The following is a 22,201-nucleotide window of genomic DNA, read 5'->3' on the forward strand; positions in this document are numbered from 1 at the left end:
TCAAAGAGTACTTTCTTATACTCTTGCTTAATTACGCGCGAGTTCAATTCAATATTTTACATCGTTAATCAGTTCTATACACAGAATGTTCTATCTTGAAACATTCTATGTTTGTATAAACGTTATCATTTATTTTACCACACCGATATAATATCTTCTCGCGGCACAGCTATTTCACTCGTATCTTACGTTCTTTAGGATATTCTTGATTTATATTCTAGATATCGTATCGTTAATCACGTATAAAATTTTGATTAATCAGAAAATCAGGATTCGTGAGAAAAGGAATTACGATGCCTTATAATTTAGAAATCGCGATCAGAATTGTAGGACGAATCGCAACGCGTAGCCGTTGCATGAGCGTATATGATTCATACAAAAATACTATAAAGTTTAAATTGTTTTATATTTTTGTTACGCCTCTCTGTGATATAATAAGGGCACATTCACCTCACCCTGTATATGCATTGGTCTTTGTATCTTATCGACTAAGGTGAAACTTTATGAAGAACAATCCTTGCCAAGCCCTTCCTAATTACATTTCGGATTATGCTCGTGCGTACCGTCGCCAGATTCAAAAACCGAATCAAAAACCGTGCAAATTTAAACGATTATAAAAATGTTCAAGCAAGTTGCTGACGCTATCCTGCTTAAATGAACTTAAGGGAATTGTTAAAGCGTTTATGTACTTCGACAGACTCTGCATCGTTTCAAATAACCATATATGAAGTATTGGTAATGATTTTCAACGATCCATACCAATAAATGTTTTAATTTACTAATAATTTTAATAATTATTGTTTTATCGATGTTAAGGAAAGAACAGTTACAAACAAATTAATTAAGAATCTGAAGAGAAATCTATTTCTCGTGATAAAGTTAATTCTCCCCGTATGTTGGAAAAATCTTTTTATTTGCTATTATTCAATTTACAATAGAAGAGTAAACAGAACGAATGTAAACGAAAACTTAACAAAATCAATTCCGATAAAGTAATTTCGATTTATTCTGCCTACAATTACTTGTTTCTAAACGAAATCTAAAAATAAATTACCCATGTATCATTAAATAGTTCAATTTGATCGTGTATGTAATTTTGCTTTTCAGTTTTTACGATCTCTTCATGTTACATTTAAAAGTACGGTATATTTAAAAGTATAGATTCATTGAGCGGAATATGTATATGGAAATTTGTATAGATTTAAAATTATTAATTTTAATAATAGTAACATATCCCTTAAGGTAAGGTACGTTCGAGCTTGTGCTTGTGAAAGGTATAACGTGTATTGTTACACATTACATTATGCTATATTAATTATAAACAAACGAAAAACAACCTTACGCTAAAATCTGTGAAAAAAATATATTACAAATGAAAAGGTTAATCACTATACACAATCGTGTAATGTAACAAGTACACGGAAAATCACGTACTATTAACTATACATACATGATCATTGTTAATCATGGTTGCGATTCTATTTACACGATTCGTTTACTGAATAAATTCCAAACAAATATATTTAAAGTAACAACTAATGTCATCTATTTCGTGATTATCACCTTGAATTCCTGTATAAATTTTTGTCTATATATCCATATATAATTTTGCAAGTTATCCCAATTTCAATCTTTAAATTACTTAAAATGAAGTGGATATTTTAAATTACATAAAATTGCAATTGTTAGTACTAATTACATAGTCGAAAGCAAAAAGCTTAGAAAATAAAATCAACTATTACATTACTGCTATTAGAAAACGCGTAGATAAACAAAACATAAAATATATCAACGATTTAGCGTTAGAGTGAAAGTAAATTGTAACGAAATCGAAGGACATCTTGCGGTTAGAATACGTCAAAATTGCCAGTAAGACAGTTTATGCCCGAGATAAACTGTTTTCTACGTGTCTTTGTAACACTCTTGATTTTGCATCTTAATCTTCAGAAATAATGAATAGATTTGAATACGCTGATTCTCGACTTCTTCCGAATGAAATTTATATAAGACGCGATGTTAGCATATGCATATACGATGGAGATATCAAGGTATGTATATTAATCGTAACATCAAAGTAAAACATAACCTTCAACTTTTTGACAGACAAATTTTGAAAGTGGTGAATTAGTACTTACCAGCCACAGATTTCTTTGGGGAAGACCTGGTGACATATCACGCGGTCATACATGCCTTTCGTTATCTCTTCGTCATATAGTTTTCTTCGAGGAAGAAATTCCTGGACCATTTTCCTTTGGACGCAGTAAAAAAGTTGTTATACACCTTTCTGAAGCTCCAATCGGTATATTATAATTAGTGAAAAAATATATTTGTAAATCAAGCTACGTAATAATGCTAATACTACATTTTGCTTTACAGATAAAATGCCTGGTCCGTTGGATAATAGCGTATGCAACTATATTAAATTCTCGTTTAAAGAAGGTTTGGATCCAAATTTTCATACACATTTGTCCGATGCTATTATGAGACGAATTTGGGAATTTACACCTATCGTGCCTCTGGAACATCCTGATAGCAACACAAAAAGTAGCAGAGACATTAATAAGCCTCTGCCGCAAATAAAGACACGAACCGGTATCATAGGTATTGAAAGAAGCCTTCAGGAACAACAGAAAGCAACAGACGAAAGCATATCAATGGCTTTTCAAGATCTTAAGAAGCTCATGGAAGTAGCCAAAGACATGGTTTCCATTTCAAAAACCATCTCGGCAAAAATACGGGTGAATCTCAACAAGATTACTTTGTAAAATTGACATTCATAATCAAAGACCATTGCAGGAGAGACAAGGAGACATCACAGAGGATGAAACGGTTAGATTTAAGTCCTATTTAATGAGTCTTGGCATTGATGACCCCGTTACCAGAGATGCGTATAAAAGTAGTAACGAATATTTCAAGCAATTGGCAAAACAACTTGCAAATATTTTAGAAGAGCCAATTAAAGTTAATATTCCTAGTAATCGTTACTAAATTTATAATACATGATAAATATTTAAGTAATTTCATTCCACAGGAAGTTGGGGGAATGATAACATTAACAGATGTTTATTGTCGTGTAAACAGAGCTAGAGGCTTAGAACTTCTTTCACCAGAAGATTTACTAAATGCCAGTAGACAATTAGCATCTTTAGGTTTACCTATAGTATTGAGAGTGTTTGATAGCGGAGTTATGGTTCTTCAGTCTCGATCGCACGATGATAATGTCATAGTTGATGTTATAGCTGATCTAGTAAGTAAATACGTCCGAACAGTTTTCGTATAAAACTTAACTTTATTTATTTTTTACAGATAAAAGAAAGAGGATCTCTAACAGCAGAAGAACTTGCTCAATCAGAGGGTATATCAGTCCTTTTAGCGCGCGAAAGACTGTTAGTAACAGAAAAAAGAGGAAAAGCATGTAGAGACGACACAATTGAAGCTTTAAGATTTTACCCTAATTTATTTTTGGAAAAAAATGATTAACACTGCCAATTTGCTCACTGCCATCATATGTATTGCTTTCATAATGTAAAAAATAACTTAAAATCTCCTATATTCTTTATGCTTTCACATATAGAATTGCATTATGTTGCAATATAAAATGAATCAAAACTAAATATTAAGCATTGCCATATATGCTATACCAACAATGCATTGATTTGAAAGGGAAACAAAATCTATAATGTATTCTTTGAAATCAATACTTATTTTAATCGAAAATAATTTTTGTAAATGTCCGAATGAGTAACTTATAAATATTACATTGAAACCAGTAAAATGTAATCATTAAGAATTCTTTATAAGAGTATGTACATAAGTCAGTATATTATTCAATATATGTATACGCATTTGTAAATAAATATTTTACTTGTTGCAATAACTCGAAATACTGTTTGCGAATTCGAGTGAATAAACCGGAAATAACGAGTATAAGTAAGTGAAATATCGATGATCACAGATTATAATACACGTATAAATGTAACGCGTACTTATCGATGACACTCCGTGAAACTAATTTTCAAGGCTGATAGAAATAATGATGGCATTCTCGCGAATATAGAATAAATACGATATTAAATATCTGCTTTCGTTTGTCAACGAATTATGAGAACTAGAAAAATTAGGCTTAACTTACAACTGTAGTGACATATATTTAGTGGTTTTAACAAGTTGGTAGTAATATAAATTATTATAAACTGTTATAAGCATTGATGTACAATTATAAAAAGATCATCGTCATGAATTGGTCGTAAATAAGATCAAATTAATAATTACGAGGTAATATCTGCACCATAGCAGATGTTAAAAGTTATTGAAAAGTATTGGTTATTTAAGAATTCTATGTACAAGTTAGCGAAAAATAAACTAGGAACATAGTGCCTAATTCTTCCACCATGTGAAATCAATTTTTTTAAGACGTTAATCTCTTAAGTGAAGATTGGTCAATACAAAAGTGGAAATTAAGATATTAATTTGATAAGTTTACTACAGTAATGCGAAATTGTTTATGAACATCAGCAATTAACTAACAATTAGTAGCCAATGGTTGAACCCGTTGCAATACATCACGTGATCATTCTCATTCCCTACAACTCACTCGAGTCGTTCGACAAACTTTACAATTTTGGTTTAAGGCTAGAAAAAAAAAAAGATATTTCTATGGCGGTATAAGAAGCATTGTCTACAATTATGATGTCACAGTAATATGATTGAGTGAATCTCTTGAAATTCGGAACACGCTACAATTCTTTTTTTTATTACAAACGTTACAAATGTTAATAATATTTATACGTTATTGAGCGTGTTCGTTATACCTTTAAGAAAATAAGACTCATTGACGTACAAAATGGCTTTACCTCCAAACTATAAGCAAGTGGCAATGGCTACTTCAAATATTGTTGCATCTAATCGTAAGTGTTGTTAACCTTAAATTGTTTAATTATATCAAATACCGTTTTTCCTTTTTAATCTGTACGTATTAAAAAAAGAAAAAGAAAAAAGTTATATATATATATTAACTACATTTCAGAAAGACTCAGAGCTTCTGGTGGAAGTAGCAGTAGTTCAACTAATAGCGTAAGTAAATTTCTTATGTAAATAAGCTTATACACGTTTCAAAATGTAAAGCTAATTTTTATAACAATCTATAGAAAGATGCACAAAGCCCATTCATTCAAACGCCTCATAGTCATCCAGGATTTACACCACAAAAAGTTGGGAAAAATACAAACGTACGTACCTTTTAAATATATAATATAAATATCTAATAAAATCATGTTGAAATTGTAACACTATTTTTGTAAATCTGTCAAAATTTTATTTTATGCTAATATCGAGTAGGCTGATTCTCGTATGCCCAAACCACCCAAGCCACCAGAAAAACCTCTTATGCCTTATATGAGATATAGTAGAAAAGTTTGGGATCAAGTGAAAGCTCAAAATCCAGAATTAAAATTATGGGAAATAGGAAAGATTATTGGACAGATGTGGAGAGATTTACCAGAGGAGGATAAAACAGAGTTTATCGAAGAATATGAAGCTGAAAAGGTAAAGATCATATATATGGGTATTATTTTTATACAACTGTAAAACTAGATATTAATACTACTTGAATTTCAATAGGTTGAATATGAGAAAAGTTTAAAAACTTATCACAATTCGCCTGCGTACTTAGCTTACATCGCAGCTAAAAATAGAGGAAAATCTGGTAAATATTTTACATTAGTAAGTAAATAAGTACACTACTTATTTATATTACATTCTTAGTACAATATATCATTATTTTTATCATAGCATTATGTGCCGCACAACAAAATAATGATGATCGAGAAAGTCATGAACGTTCTTCAGGCAGTACCAAAGGACAAGCAGCGCAAGATAGAAGAATAGATATTTTACCTGCAGAAGATGATGATGGTATATAAATTTATATAATTCGGACAAGTAAAAGTTATATAAATGATTTTTTTATTTTGCAGATCAAGATGATGGATATTCCGTAAAACATGTTGCGTACTCTCGATATACTCGAAACCATCGTCTTATTAACGAGATATTTAGTGATACTGTAGTGCCGGATGTTCGCTCAGTTGTTACTACACAACGAATGCAAGTATTACGCCGTCAAGTACAATCTTTAACAATGCATCAGGTATATATATACGATAAAAAAGAAGTTAATTTTTAATTATATTAATATAATATATATTATTTTATCTACTATATCATGGCATTACATGTTACAGAAAAAGCTCGAAGCTGAATTACAACAAATAGAAGAAAAATTTGAAGCAAAGAAACGTAAATTTATCGAGACAAGCGAAATATTTCAAGAAGAATTGAAGAAGGTAGGTTATCATTTTTAATAAGATATGTTCCATTAATTATTATTTGATAATTATTCAAATACCGAAGTCAAACATGCCTCTTTTAGCATTGTAAACCAGCTGTAGATGAAGAAACATTCAATAAGATGGTGGAACGACAATACGAAGCACTTAGGCGAGATAGATTAAAAGGTGCAGAAGAAAATCGCTCGGATGGACCTGCATCCAGTGAATCAACTCCAAATTCTACTCCTACTCCAACTCCTGCTCCTATTAACGATGAAACACCATCCGATGTAAGTATTATCTGTAACAATTGTTATTATTGATGCACAAGTATCGTTACGCATTGCTATTTCCTCGTAGGTTCCTGATCATGATGCAATAGATAAAAAGACAAATGGAACTGAAAAACTCAATAATGAAATTAAAAAGGAAACATCCTCACCACCATATACTGAAAATAAAGCAGAACCTTCATCAGCTCAAGGAAATTCTAATCAACATACATCTAATTCTGGAATGTACAGTGGAACTATTAGTCCACTACAGCAGCAGCAGCAACAACAACAAACTCCGCCGCCGCCACCACCACCACCACCACCAGCAGCACAACAACAGCAGCAGCAACAACAACAACCACCACCACCGTCTTCACAACCGCAATCACAACAGCAGCCACCACCACCAACTCAACATCATCAACAACCACCACCAATTCAACATCAACAGCAACCGCCACCACCACCACCAACTCAACATCAACAGCATCCACAACAACAACAGCAGCCACCGACGCAACAATCACAACCATCTTCTTTACAATCACAGCAACCTATTATTACTACTACTACCACTACTACTACCACTACTACTGCTGCTACTACTACTACTACAGCAGCAGTTTCTGCTAACACTAATGCACCTGCAAATGCAAATGCAAATGCAACTGCAAATACGCCGAATATGCCTCCTGTTTCTTCGCCAGCTCCTCCTATACAACATAATCCTCATCAACAAGGAATGTTAGCTAATCACTCGATACCGCCTCATCAAGGAACCCAGGGGACACAGGTGCTTCCACCTCAAGGACCAGTTTCTAATCCACATACACCGCAAATGATTCCACCGAATCAAGGTTACAGTCAGCAATATCAACCACCTACTCAGCAGGCTCAAAATGTTCCACTAGCTCCAAGACCTCCTCATCCATCCTATGCTTATTCTCAACAACAACCATATCATCAACCATATCCTCAATACGCACATCCGTATTACCATCAACCATATTCGCAGTATTCACCACATACTATGGGCCGTCCTCACGCCCATGGTCCTCACAGCCCGCACAGTCCTCATTACCATCCACAATCTCCTCATGCCGTTGGCGAAAATAATACTACTAATAACAACGTACCGGGTTCAAGCAACGCATCCGCACCAACTTCCGATGCTAGTAATTCATCTTACTCTCCAGCATCGGGACATTGTGAAAATGAACGTTCCGTTCCTTCAGAAAATCAAGAAGGCCAAGCAGATATTAAATCAGGATCTGGTTAATTATTTTTTATAACCGTATACTATTCTATCTATTCCCTTATAGATTTCTCTTGATTTTATGTAAACTATAAAATTACATTTAAATAATATCGATGCATTTAAACAGTTATAATAAATTTGTCATATACATTCAGTTTGTACAATAAAGATGCATTGACAATTTTTCTTTTTTATTTATGAGAGTAATTTCGTAATTGGAATTATCACTTCACAGCACATCTCATCTTCAAAAATGTTACAAAGTGCATTCATACAACAATCAATATATCCGTATAATACACCTTGGGCAATGTACATCAGTCTTCTATTTCACAGATTTCATTTGCCAAAGTCCATCGTTTAAGTAATGACAATTTTCTATGCCTATTCCTTTGTTCACCTTAACTCTGTAAATTACATTGTTATAACGCACAGAGCAGTCTTCATATTTTTCACATATTCTATACTAGGTTTCTTTTACTTACATATCATCTGTTGACAATGTAGTAACACCCACAGCTAAAGCATGTTGCTTGCCCTCTGCCATAACAGCCTATATTTCAAGTTAAGAATTTAATATGCTCAATTAATTTTGGAAATTGGTAAACAAGCTCATTCTAGTTATTTCAACAAAGGATACAACGACTGTTCCCTTTTCTACGGGTGTCATCTTTGCACCTTTCGACGTTAAACCAGGACACATAATGTTAGCTCCACTAAGAACAAACCTGATAGCACCTTTATCAACTTGTTCCATTGGTAAAAAAAATGGGTCTAGAATGTTTAAATTTTGTGTCGAAGCAAAATAAATTGTAAAATACAACAATATTTTGTTTGAAATTAACTTTCTATTAATCAAACTTTGTTTTGTCTTATTTATCGTAGGAAGATATCGCTTACATTTGTGTAACAATCTTAAAGTAGGCATCCAAGGTCCTTCACGTTGACGAAAGAACAAAAGATCTCCTGCCGCATTTACTATAATCTCTATATGGTCGTGACTAATCACAAAATAAACATAAACAAATCATGTAATACTAAACGTAAAATCCATTACTTTTGAGATAGCTTACCATTTTATAATTCGAAAAGCATCTTTCTTTGGAACGATAGCATCTATATGACCGTCTAAGTGAGGATAAAGCTCCAAAAGCTTCGAACGAATTCCTTTTTGAACCGATGATTTCAATTGTTGTATACCAGAAACACTATCTTTTTCGTCGAATCTAATAAGATATAGCAAGCAATATCATTATATTATTATTGTTAGAAAAAGGTTATGTTCTTATAAGAGACAAAACGTCATACATACTTTTTAAACATTTTTCTCCCCTTTATAAAATAATATCGAACGTTGCAGAATTAGCGTATCAGTGTACAAAAAACTACATACAATTATTTATTAATTCTTGATGTCAACTTTAATTTTTCAAAAGTTTAAACGATAACCGGTATATGCAACGCGTGAATTTCAAGCTGTAATACTATATAAATACAAATACCGATCAATGCATGAACATTGACACGCAAGTGTATATATATATATATATATATATATATATAAAATCGTGAAATATAATTATACGAGGAAAAGTTAGTTTTTTTTTTACATAGAAGAATATTATAGAATGTAAGAATGTAATATCTTAGATTTACACTTATTTCGAATTTTACTGGCTACTGTAATTACATACTTGCTGCTTATAATTTTTCAAAGTTTTACTTCCCTAAGGGTCTAGTTAGGGGATAGTAGTAGCTCTGCTAAAACTATATGGAAGACCATAGAGAAATAAGACTATGTCGTCGCGATAGGATAGAACAAGGACGATACGTTAATCGGGTCTTTTATACGGGTTAAATTTAAATTTCGAAAGTACCGGAATAGTTTATTGTAAACGGGGAGTGATGGACGATCTGAGCTCTACGTATTTCATGACTGACATCTTGTCCGCGGTGACTCTCGGCTGTCTTACGAGCGTATTTTTGATAGTTGCGAAATCTTTCGCATGGTGGAGACTGTGTAAGATATTGTCGTATCTGGAAGTTTAGCATAAGTGTATATCTATCGCAGGTTGATATAGCCATAAAAGGGTTAAGATAAATATAATAGACGAAAGGTAATTCTAGGTGTCATATCATAGGTTATAAGTTATGCCGGTTTGTTTCCTTTAGTATTAATTGGCGGCGAGCATGTTTGGACGATCCATCTGGAGAAGTGGGCTGTGGCAAGTGGAATAACGACGAGGAGCAGCAGGAGGACTAACGAGAAGAAGGAAAACAGCTTGTTTTATCGCTGACAATGAGAAATCTCTTGAATACCTCGTTGGCTGCGTGCAAGCGTGGAAGAAAAAGTGTGAAATAAAGTAAGAAGTAGCAGGGAGAAGTAGCGTGAATGTGTAAATAAGAACGTGTAAATGAAAGCGTCAGTGAAAGTGTTTGAAAAGCGTTTTGCGTAAAGCAGGTAGTGATAAAAACGTTGAAGTATAGGGTGAAAGGACGAGGTGTGTAATAAAGATGCGTAAATGAAATAAACGCATATCTAATCTGGAGGTGCGAAAGATGAAGAAGAAAACGTAATAACGATGTTGATTTAGCGTGGGAGTTTATCGAAACATGGGTTAACTTTGTGAAAATCGTGAAATATGTATAAAGATCGTAAGTTAGACGCGTGGAAGTTGACATAGGTAAAAAAGGAATTAAAAGAGAGTATAAAATGATATAACAGGTAATACGTAATGCAATATAATTTGAATTAATTATAATTTAATTTTTAGGAGACTAAAGAATAAATAAAGATACGTTTAGAAGATGTATATACGTGTTGTTTATTCGACCATTGACCATAAATTGTGAAATTAGGGTTGACATATAGATGATATATAGAATAGTTTTGAAAGGTTAACCTCTTAGGTACGATGGGACGGTCAAGAAGGGCGCAAGACCTGCTCTTTCAAACTATCAGGGAGAACGCAGTCGCCCTAGCGGTGGTGGCCGAACCGTATAGGGTGCTGGACGCTCCGGACTGGACCAGAGATACGGACGAAATAGTCGCCGTCACCTGGACATCAGTGCTGGAAGCACCCGCCCACGGGGTCCCGGTGGAGCGCGGCAACGGGTACGTCGCGGTCGAGTGGGCAAGAATGGTGGTGGTGGGCGTGTACGTGTCGCCCAACTGCGGATGGGTAGCGTTCGAGGAGTTCCTGGACGGCTCCGAGGGTGGGACGTGCGCGCCCACCGCCAAGATGGGAAGTCAAGGAAAGGAACGAAGATCTACTCCTGGACGTGGTCCAGGGCCTCGAGATTTTTCTTATTTGAATTTTATATTATTTTGTGTCGCTTTCGAATGTAATATATTTATTTTGCATATTAAAGGTATTAAATTTCGATAAGGAAATTAGTAATACTGTCATCGCGATCAACATGTTTCATGAATTATCTCATTTTATGACGCAATATTTTTCCTTTGCGGTGATGCCTACGTTGTTTTATAAACAAATGAAATAATGAAAAAGTTGTACCAGTAATGTAAAAGTTGTATCATGAAAATGTAATACCAGTGTTAGAGATTCTATGGTTTTTTAATTTTACGTAATAAATAGATTACAAATCGAAACAATCGAAGCTTGATCGTAATACAATGCGTTGTATAGATCATGATCTTTTTTTTTTTTTACGTGGAGGAAATCCGCACGGACACCAGGCCGCTTTTGGGGGAAAACGGCCTGATAGTGTCGGACTCCAACCGACTAAAACCTCCACGATGACCGTCCTTGTTGCGATCGAGGAGGCACAGGAACCGCTACGAGCGACACACCGGGCCCCCTCGCGCACTATAATACATCCGCTAATGGCGCGGTGTGCGGCCATATCACATCGCGCCCTGTCGCCGGGACCGCCGTGCAAGACCGTCCGGATCCCCAACCGAACTGCTTGGCGGTCCCGGGGCGCTGGACTTGCCAGCGCCTAAGTTTCAAACCCCAGCTGAGGGCGCGGCGGCCCTAGCGCACCTCGCCGAGACGCATCCACGGCCTCTGCTGCGTCCCCGCTGGCCGGTCCTCTCAGGGTGGTAGCCCCTCTCCCTCACCCGCTCCGCAATAGATTTTGATCTATAAGAATTTTAACTACTATGTCACTAGCTTACAATTATTTCACACGGCTTGTACGTTTTAAAAATGAATTATACAACACACACATCACAGTTACAATTTGTAGAGACTCCAGGGGTGGCAAATAAGGGTTAACGAAATCGCAGGAACGTGCCGATGTTGAATTCGTTTGTCAATGTCTCACGAAAGCGCATATAAATCCTTTTACGAAAACTGAGTCCTAGGCAATTCTTTTAGTAAAGAAATCCTAGACACTATTCTACGATTTCACAATTAGTTCCTAGTTGGTCGTCCAATTTCTCAGAAAAGAAGAATAAAAGAAGAAACAAATAAAAAGTAAAAATGACTGTTAATTGCGCGTTGTTTAATTATACACATATGATAAGACTTATTTTATGTATTATTTTGCAGAAATTTAAGAAATTATTTATACCCATATAGAATATACCATATCGTTTTAAAATTCTTCACAGACGTCCTGTGCTAGCTCAAATTTAATTGAACACCATCATCGCTCACAAACAGAATCACAAACAGATTACACCTATAGATAAACTATTATATCTTATAAAATAAACATGTATATTTATTATACCGCACAGCCGCACAGTATCGAGTAGCAACCGATTGCCAGATCAACGTCCAGTTCTTCAAGGTAAGACCGTTCAAGCTATTAAACTAAAACATGGCCTTAATCGGCCAATTGACCGGCCTTGGCTCTGAATCTTGAATATCTTTACTTGTTACTTTATCTTCCTTATCTTTGTCTTTGGATTCATCCTTTTTCTTCAATAATTTCCTTATTGTTATCTCCTCTGTTTTCTTCAGCTTTATTTACTGTATCTTCAGGAACAGTCTGTTCTTCAAGAATAATTTCTTCAGTCCCGGGTTCCTTACGAGTTTCACATTACGGCTTATCTTTACTTTATCCGTAGTTGTGTTACATAATCTGTAGGCTTTTGATTCTTCCGAATATTCGACAAACCTTAATTTTCCTGCTTTCTCGTCTATTTTTCTTCGACACTCTTGAGGTATATGTATGTCGGGTTTACATTAGAATTAGGGTTAGGGGCGTGAAGCGAATCTTCGTTTGGATTACACGTCGTCGTTATGCAATAGAGAAGACATTGGCTAGTGCAAATACGATTACCATAGAACCGGACAAGTAACCGTGGTAATTAGATACTCGAGAAACTAATGACAATGATCCTAGGTTCAATAACGAATCCGCGAACAACGGGACGGTAGTCGTACGCACTCGCAAAAATTTAAGTCGGATTCTGTGTTAATGTTCGCTGACCGTAAGGCGTTAATCCTTTTTGTCGATGAGACCGCAAGAGAGAGTGACTTTGCGTCCCGGTGATACCTCAGAGGAAAACTATGACGGGGTGTGTCTAAGGACACGAGGTCATCGGATTCGTCGGGGATATCCTACGTTCGGAAAGTAAGGGAAATTGACGTTGCTGCTAATTGGCCAATCTCCATATCGGTAGTTAGAAAAGGATGCTAGCCGCCCTTGAGGGAAGGTTGCTAGTGGGAGACGTCGTTCGTGGAAAAATAGGTCTCTCCTGTCTTCCTGTAACTGGGACAAAGACTGTGTATCTGTTGAAGGATTTTAGGTAACTAGATATTAGTGTTTATAACGGTCCTCGGGCTAGCCGATCACGTACTGCGGAGACGCGTCGGCATCTGGTAAACATCCTGCCCGGAGAATAGGATCTGCGTGTGGCGAGCCACGGGACAGAAACCGTTGGAATGTTTACTGTCACGTGTCGCTACAAATCTTTCTTTTAAGGAGAGCTATAGGGTTACTCAATGCCTTTGTTAGATGGAGAGTTCGTCCCGTTGACCGCGGCCACGTTCGGCGACTAATTGTCGCCTTGAGCCCAAGCTCACTGTCACAAGTCTCAAACAAATACAATTGGGTAGAATGACGGCAAATCGTTTAATTACAACTGTAGGTTTTAATTACAATGTTTCTATGGATTTTCCCGAGGTTTCAGAGGGAAGGCACCGGTGTCCTCTTATCTCCGACATGTACATATTCCATAGTACCAAAAGAACGAAGATGTTTGACGTCGGGTAGTTCAGAGTACCATGATTCATACGGCGTCTTACCTGTGTGTTTTGTAGATAAGATATTTTGCAGTTGGCTGTGTGTATTGCTTCACCCCAATACTTCCTGTCCATGTCGGTATCAATAAGCATACATTTAGCCATTTCTATTAATGAACGATTCTTCCTTTCAGCCACTCCGTTTTACTGCGGCCAGTATCCTGCTGTATATTGAATCTTTATACCTGAATTATGTAAATAACTCCTTAGATTGTTGCTGACGTATTCCTTTCCTCGATCCGATCTTATTACTTTAGGTATCTTGTTTAATTGATTTTTCATTAGTTGTACAAATCCTTTAACGCATTTCGTGGTTTCATCTTTTGTTTCCATCAGATATATTTTTGTGAATCATAGTTAAAATATACTTTTTTTACTTGGAGTTACAGTCTTAATTGGGCAACATTAACACAGAATCCGACTTAGATTTTTGCGAGTGCGTACGACTACCGTCCCGTTGTCCGCGGATTCGTTATTGAACCTAGGATCATTGTCATTAGTTTCTCGAGTATCTAATTACCACGGTTACTTGTCCGGTTCTATGGTAATCGTATTTGCACTAGCCAATGTCTTCTCTATTGCATAACGACGACGTGTAATCCAAACGAAGATTCGCTTCACGCCCCTAACCCTAATTCTAATGTAAACCCGACATACATATACCTCAAGAGTGTCGAAGAAAAATAGACGAGAAAGCAGAAAAATTAAGGTTTGTCGAATATTCGGAAGAATCAAAAGCCTACAGATTACGTAACACAACTACGGATAAAGTAAAGATAAGCCGTAATGTGAAACTCGTAAGGAACCCGGGACTGAAGAAATTATTCTTGAAGAACAGACTGTTCCTGAAGATACAGTAAATAAAGCTGAAGAAAACAGAGGAGATAACAATAAGGAAATTATTGAAGAAAAAGGATGAATCCAAAGACAAAGACAAGGAAAATAAAGTAACAAGTAAAGATATTCAAGATTCAGAGCCAAAGCCGGTCAATTGGCTGATTAAGGCCATGTTTTAGTTTAATAGCTTGAACGGTCTTACCTTGAAGAACTGGACGTTGATCTGGCAATCGGTTGCTACTCGATACTGTGCGGCGTGCGGTCGCGTATATGCTTAGCGAGGGAGGAGTTCCTTTCCGATGACTGCTCGTTTGGTTAGGTGATTAAGTCGATGGAATGTTGGTTTCACGTGACACTGCATGGTCACTGGTAAGTGCACTTTTCAATGGCACGTGATCCGGCTCGAAGTACCATGTATTTTCGATCTATCGCGGGGAGACGCGATCGCGAGGAAGCGCGTCAGCGGGAGTCGTAAATTCCCGTTACGATTATAAGAATCGACACCACGAACAGATCGATCCCCTTATTTCTCGTGGGATAATAGAGGTGACTGATGTAGTATAACACTGCGATTAACAGGTAAATAAAATTTATATTTCCAACACTTAATACACTAAAGAGTTACACCGGTACGTATGATGTAAATGCCGTAGACGAAACTTTGAAGTATGACACTCCGATAGATGAGCACTGAATGTTCTTTCGTAGTAGAGCAAGGTCCTTACAGTTGAATATAAGAAGAAGGTAACTTTCCTGATGTAGCAGAAGTAGCAACTGAACAGACTGACTTTTCGCTCTCATGCAATTGCGGAGGAAAGCTCGGTGTGGGTGTGGTTTGTTGAGCGAAGAAAGCGGATTCGTTGCTCACACTTTTCGTTAGTAAGGTGAGGGAACGATCTGCGATGCCTATTGGTTCTAGTCAATGCTAATGAGTGATGAGAGGGGAAGGAAACTTCCTACCTGTTGCTAGTTGATGTCATTGTTTAAGGGAAAACCCGGATGTTTCCGTTAGGTCAAAGCTTTCTCCGGTATTTCTAAGAGCGCATAATAAACCTAAGGACTTTTCTAAAACCATAAACCGAAAATATTTCTAGGATTAGAAAATCCTTCAGAACAAACATAATAACTGTAAAACATATGTTGAAACAATGAAGTTAAAAAAAAGTTTTATGATGCATGGCGTATTAATTAATAAAAGTATATTATTATTATTGTTGCTATTTTCGCTCTAAAATCTAATTTAACTTTAATTTATGTTTAATATCATTATATTATCATACATAAATATCTGAATGTAATAATGAGAGGGAGGAGAAAGGTATTGTATGAAACGCAATCATATAAACCGGTCTCACACGGTAGGGAAAATCGCTCAAAAATTGAGTCGTCAGAAATCAACATGGAAGACAACAAAGTTCTTACGAGATAGACGGAGATAGGTGAAGTATCTCTGTCTGAGACATTCATAGCATGTCATGCATGAGCAGAACAAAAATTTTGTCTTCTATGTTGACGTTTTGGACTCAAAAAGTGGATGCTTTATGGTTTCGTCAGTATTTTCAGTATAGGAGTGTCCAGACTTGTTTGTACGACATTATACCTCCAGAGTCTTGAATACTTTCCATGCATGTATATTGTATATACATACATATATAACACACTTAAATATCTTGTATCTATATTTGTACATAAATATATCTTGTGTATCTCTTTCCACTGGTTTTGAAAAAATGCCTGAAATTAACTTAAAACTAGATTAATTTAAACGAAATTGAAAGCTCTTATATAGACCCTATCTATCAGGACCCTAATTCTATCAAAAATCTAAAGATTTCTTCATAAATCTTACCTATCAGAAATCTAAAAGATTTTTTTTATAATTTCTGTATATATCTACAAAAATTTAAAGATCTATTTATGAAAATACTATCGATATAAAAGCAAGCATGATTACCAACACTAAAGTAATACTTTATCTTGCCAAATTCCCACCTAGCTGACTCCTGATTGGCTGGAGCGGTAAAATTGTATTACCATTAAAAAAATATATTATAAAGTAAAATATACACATATGCTGTTTTTTCTCGATATTATTTAATCAAACATTAATTGAGAAATATGTATTATTTTTAACGCAATATTATTAATATTATTAATCCTAGGAACTAATTTTCTTTTTCTAGTAATTTTTATTTTTTATTTCTTTTATATTATTAAATACTTTAGCATATAACGTGGAATTATAAAACATTAAATTATTCAAATTTACTATTATTTGCAACTATATAAAAAATAATAATCACATGGCACATGCGCACAATTATAATTTATACATAGAAGATATAACAGTGTTTAAATATCTTTTAATTACAAATGTTCTAAATAATCCTGTTTTTATATTATCGGATTGTATGTGGATAAACAACATGTTTTAATTTTATTTTAAATTTACTTTTATTAATTTGGCAACTTTTTACTTTAGAATCACATTCTTCTAGTACTCACCAGAATGCATCGTGATTTGTGCGCGTGCGTAGTTCCGTTCTTTTCTCTTCATCATGGCGGTGAGTGTGGAGTCGTCGTTTTGAAAACAAATTTTATAATCTTTAAATATCAAAGACATCATACTTAAAAGGAAGATTGTTTATATATTACAAAGAAATCATCTTTACTAATTTAACATTGATCAATTTCTTTTTCATTAATACCTTAATCTTTAAAATTTTAATGTATGACAGTTAGGCGAGGTTTCTCAGCATGTTTGCGAGTATAACCTAAATTTGTTTTATGATGTTTATAAGATTTATAGAATAGTCGCTTATAATACTAGTTCAAGAAATTAGTATGAATAGATTGAACATCTTGATATCATAATTTATTGTTATAAAACAAATCAATATTTCGAATATTTTTTACGTTTGTATACAGTATTTAAAGTGAGCAGTTTTCATTAAATGAAGCGTTTTTTTACAGGATGTAAAGAAAGTGGTAGCAAAAAAAGTGCGGAAAGAGCCAAAGGATTCATCCAAGAATGTTATGCGTGAAGTACGCATTCGTAAACTTTGTTTAAACATCTGTGTCGGTGAATCTGGTGATAGACTCACTCGTGCTGCAAAGGTAACAATTATAGATGTTATTTGTATTTTGTTCATTTCAAATTGTTTTAACTTCTTCGTGTTCTTTTATTACATCATAATTATTGACATATAAATATATATGTACTATATATATATATATATATATATATATATATATATATATATATATGTTTCTATATCTCTAATAATAAAAGTTGGTTTCTTAAAAATTAATCTTTTTTGTAATTAAATATAGATTAATATAAATAACGATTTTCAAATTAAGGAACACTTTTCATTTCTATTAAGATTTTTCAAATTTTTGTAGGTGTTAGAACAATTAACTGGACAGCAACCAGTTTTTTCTAAAGCAAGATACACTGTGCGTTCATTTGGCATTCGCCGTAATGAAAAAATTGCAGTACATTGTACAGTACGAGGTGCTAAAGCAGAGGAAATTCTTGAACGTGGATTGAAGGTAATTCTATCACTGATAAGAATGTTTTACATTTAATTTCTTTTTAAGTGTTCAATTTTGCTTTTCCTTTTAAAGGTACGGGAATATGAATTGAGAAAAGAAAATTTCTCTGGCACTGGAAACTTCGGTTTTGGTATTCAAGAACACATTGACTTAGGAATTAAATATGATCCCAGCATTGGTATTTATGGCTTGGATTTCTATGTTGTACTTGGACGACCAGGTTAGTTTATTACCATTTGATATTCTATGATAAATCAATATATTAATTATATGCACATCTGGCATAATAGTTACTACTATATTCAAGTTGTATCTATATTTATACAATATGTGCTAGAATATAGGCTTCGTATTTGCAACTCATGCCCACTTATAATACTGGGTGTGTTACTTAAATGAAGCTACAGTTTAGATTCATATTTCTTTGAATATTAACATTGTTATTATAATTCTATTTTGATAAATTAAGAGTAAATTGCAGAATATTTAACCTTTTACTTAATTTTAGAACTAAAAGCTGTTTGATGCTGTAGAACACTTTATTTTATAATTCATCTCTCTAACAAAATGACCTTTTTTTTTGTTCTAATCAAAAATTTAATAGAGGATATAAATCTCTGTAGATGACTTAGACATTCAGCCCTTGACCTTCAGATCTTGAGAGATATAATTGAATGCCTTAATGTCTGAATGATTAGTTTTGAATAAATCAGTAGATTTTTTCATACCATTACCTTTGTTTACAATCTATATGCATAGATTTATTTTAATTAATATAAATGATACATTAGCTTGTGTATATTGTAACTGTAAAAATTAAATCAAGCTATATTACAGTATAATCAAATAAATGTTTTTTTATATACAGTTTGCAATATTTTCTTCTGTTAAGGTTTCAATGTAGCTCACAGGAGGAGGAAAACTGGGAAAGTCGGTTTCCAACATAGACTTACCAAAGAAGATGCAATGAAATGGTTTCAACAGAAGTATGACGGTATTATTATAGCTGGGAAGAAGTAATATACATATTTGTATTTTACAGTTCTTTCATAAAAATTTTAAAAATAAACTATTTGTTTAATCAAATTTTATTAATACCTTCATTACATATTTTACTATCATGCTTATAAGTACATTATTTGTCTAAGAAGCATAATTTGAATGCCAATTTTATAATATTAATGTTTTATAAAAATATTAGAAACAGAATTTTATAAATTGTATAAAGTTATTCAATTATTAATTTTATTACAAAACTTGCTTCAAATTAAGAATTGGTGATGTAATACTTCGTATTATAATAAGGAAAGGTTATAACAAGTAAATACACACTAATAAATTAGAATTTTATAGACTTTATTAATGACTACTATATCGTCACCAGTGCGTTAATACATGAGTAGAATATTTTGTTACACATTCATGTTTCCATAAAGAAGATAACATAAGAATATTCCACATACAATCTACGCCATGGATAACAAAGGCATTGGTTTTAGCTTAACATTTAGTTCTTCAAATAATTACCAGATCAAATTTGTGAAAACTGTAGTAGTGATAGTATAGAATGTGAAAATACAAAAGGCCTTGTTGTATCAGTACATGATCCTATGTTTTATTTTTTATATGTGTCTTATTTATTTATGCTATTTTTTTACAGAAATTATGAGTAAATAAATTAATATGGAAACTGGAACCTCATTGAATATTTTGACTTTTAAGTGAGCACATGATTAATTTTAAATTATGAGAAAGGAACTTCATAGTTGTAGTTCTGCATATCTTTTAGAGCAAAGATACTACTGATGTAGTAGATACAAGAGATGTGAACACATTATTTAAAATTAATTTTGTCACGCATTTCCCTTTCGATTTCAAATTTTATTTTTTTTTATGATACGCATGAAACATATTAGACTCTTCAATTTCGAATAATAAGGATAACTAAAGCAAAGCGTTCACACTTTTATTACAAACATATTCTAAATATATTTTCTGAAATGGAAATCAAAATCTAATATTTACCTAATCGTTATATTTTATTTTTTTATCATTTACCTTTAACATATATCTATAAAATTAAAATGCTCAGGGTATTGGAAAACTATATTAATACATTAATTTAATTTTTTAAATTTGTGTAATTTAAATAAAAAAATTGGTAATATAAATTTTTATTGCAAGTACCTACTAAACTTAATTATGATAATAAATAATTTATTTGTAATAGTTCTAACTCAAATGATACAAAAGTGCAAACATTTCCGTATGAAACACTTATATAACTTTTACTTTCTGGAATATATTATACTAAAACTTGTATTATTGAATGACTGACATTATTATAAACACATTAGCTTATTATATGAGAATAAGCTTATTTTCCAGTACCCTTATACTGTAATGCTATTATGAAATAGTAATAAAACTTGATGCATAAGGTTAATTTTTTGGAACTCTATTACCTAATTAATATTAGGATACTTGACAGCAATATAGCAAAGCATATATGATTTTTTTTCTGTAATCTGCAATTTATGTTTAATAATTTTTTACTATTTAAATTTATCTTTGGTTTTAATCTAATGGTATATATAGTCAATCATTTCAAAACATGTGAAATAGAATTATAACAGATATATAAGAAATGTGCTTCTTTTAATATTCACATGTGACATCCATAAATAGTTACACCATTGCACTATAATACTCTCTCTTATTTACCTAACTCGACGTAATCAGACAGATAAAAAGGCAAGATATATCCCTCAGTCTCCAAATTGTTTCTTTATCTGGACGCCATATTCTTAATGATATAATTAAATATTTATATATACTATATTCTTCTTAATAACAATTAGATATATGTTGAAGAGTTTAAATAATCTTGCAACATTAATTCACATTCTGTACAATTAATTCAATATAATATTTATGCCATGGTAAATTATACAAATACATAATGCTTTCTACTTTCCACAGTAGAATTGATAAATTCTTTCCCTTTACCATAGATACGTAAATATATTTAATCTTTTGCATTGGTTGTATTATTGATAAATAAAGTTAACACATCAAACATATATGTATATTACATTAAGTGTATTTTATAAAACATACATTTAATATATCAAACATGTAATAATACTGAATGTGATAGTATAATTTGTACAATATGTTACATAATGTAATGCACGTTATACGTTTATAAAAACTTTCTAATATTTTTTATGGTAAGAATTGTGATTATCAGTTATTATTATGTAATATATTAGCTAATGTATTGTCAACCAATAATTTCAAGTGCAATGCAAAGGATTAAATCATTTACTGTACTCTATACTTCATACATTTATACATATATGTATATACATTTTATATCACTTTTCATTTTTAATACATGTTTATCTGAGTCAATTAAATATCAAACTAATAACGCTAAATAGAAGAATTACTCTTGATAACTTATGTTATAAGCATTATAACATATGTTAAGCACTTTACACAATGTTACTATATTTTTTGACATGTTTTATTTTTAAAACATACCAAACAAATATTTTCATAATAATTTATACATTTAAAATAAATATTTATCATTTATTATTCATTTTCAATATTCAGAAAATTTGTAAACATATGTTTATGTCAGTGTAGCAATTTTAATGACTGAATTAATCAAATTGAAGATCTACATACAATAAGTTAATTCTAAATTTAGAA

The 22,201-nt window shown here is 33.0% G+C and overlaps 4 protein-coding genes across 6 annotated transcripts; 3 read left to right on the forward strand and 1 right to left on the reverse strand.

The window, feature by feature from the left end:
• The first annotated feature begins 1,811 nt into the window (after positions 1–1,811).
• Positions 1,812–3,841, forward strand: LOC117210359 (vacuolar protein-sorting-associated protein 36). Of its 2 annotated transcripts, none has more exons than XM_033453302.1 (6): positions 1,812–2,048; positions 2,104–2,299; positions 2,377–2,738; positions 2,797–2,829; positions 3,032–3,247; positions 3,307–3,841. In XM_033453302.1, the coding sequence occupies exons 1-6, from the start codon at positions 1,953–1,955 to the stop codon at positions 3,478–3,480; spliced, it is 1,077 nt and encodes a 358-aa protein (XP_033309193.1). In that variant the 5' UTR covers positions 1,812–1,952; the 3' UTR covers positions 3,481–3,841. The 2 variants fall into 2 exon arrangements, with proteins under 2 accessions (XP_033309193.1, XP_033309192.1); XM_033453301.1 differs by having other exon boundaries at positions 1,816–2,048; positions 2,797–2,961.
• A 1,002-nt stretch (positions 3,842–4,843) lies between these two features.
• LOC117210358 (bromodomain-containing protein 4-like) lies at positions 4,844–8,054 on the forward strand. Its single transcript, XM_033453299.1, has 10 exons — positions 4,844–4,907; positions 5,027–5,073; positions 5,148–5,228; positions 5,338–5,544; positions 5,620–5,704; positions 5,791–5,913; positions 5,976–6,148; positions 6,243–6,344; positions 6,431–6,619; positions 6,690–8,054. The coding sequence occupies exons 1-10, from the start codon at positions 4,844–4,846 to the stop codon at positions 7,881–7,883; spliced, it is 2,265 nt and encodes a 754-aa protein (XP_033309190.1). The 3' UTR covers positions 7,884–8,054.
• Positions 8,041–9,391, reverse strand: LOC117210360 (malignant T-cell-amplified sequence 1 homolog). Its single transcript, XM_033453303.1, has 6 exons — positions 9,175–9,391; positions 8,936–9,088; positions 8,763–8,863; positions 8,503–8,636; positions 8,348–8,415; positions 8,041–8,269 (listed from the first exon to the last, which is right to left on the reverse strand). The coding sequence occupies exons 1-6, from the start codon at positions 9,183–9,185 to the stop codon at positions 8,188–8,190; spliced, it is 549 nt and encodes a 182-aa protein (XP_033309194.1). The 5' UTR covers positions 9,186–9,391; the 3' UTR covers positions 8,041–8,187.
• Positions 9,392–17,413: 8,022 nt separating this feature from the next.
• LOC117210391 (60S ribosomal protein L11) lies at positions 17,414–19,564 on the forward strand. Of its 2 annotated transcripts, none has more exons than XM_033453368.1 (5): positions 17,414–17,484; positions 17,894–18,037; positions 18,326–18,475; positions 18,551–18,698; positions 19,371–19,564. In XM_033453368.1, the coding sequence occupies exons 1-5, from the start codon at positions 17,479–17,481 to the stop codon at positions 19,496–19,498; spliced, it is 576 nt and encodes a 191-aa protein (XP_033309259.1). In that variant the 5' UTR covers positions 17,414–17,478; the 3' UTR covers positions 19,499–19,564. The 2 variants fall into 2 exon arrangements, with proteins under 2 accessions (XP_033309259.1, XP_033309258.1); XM_033453367.1 differs by lacking the exon at positions 17,414–17,484 and adding an exon at positions 17,637–17,687.
• The last annotated feature ends 2,637 nt before the right edge of the window (positions 19,565–22,201 follow it).

This window comes from Bombus bifarius, unplaced genomic scaffold (genome assembly GCF_011952205.1).
Source record: "Bombus bifarius isolate JDL3187 unplaced genomic scaffold, Bbif_JDL3187 scf7180000008203, whole genome shotgun sequence".
NCBI classification, from domain to species: Eukaryota; Metazoa; Arthropoda; class Insecta; order Hymenoptera; family Apidae; genus Bombus; species Bombus bifarius.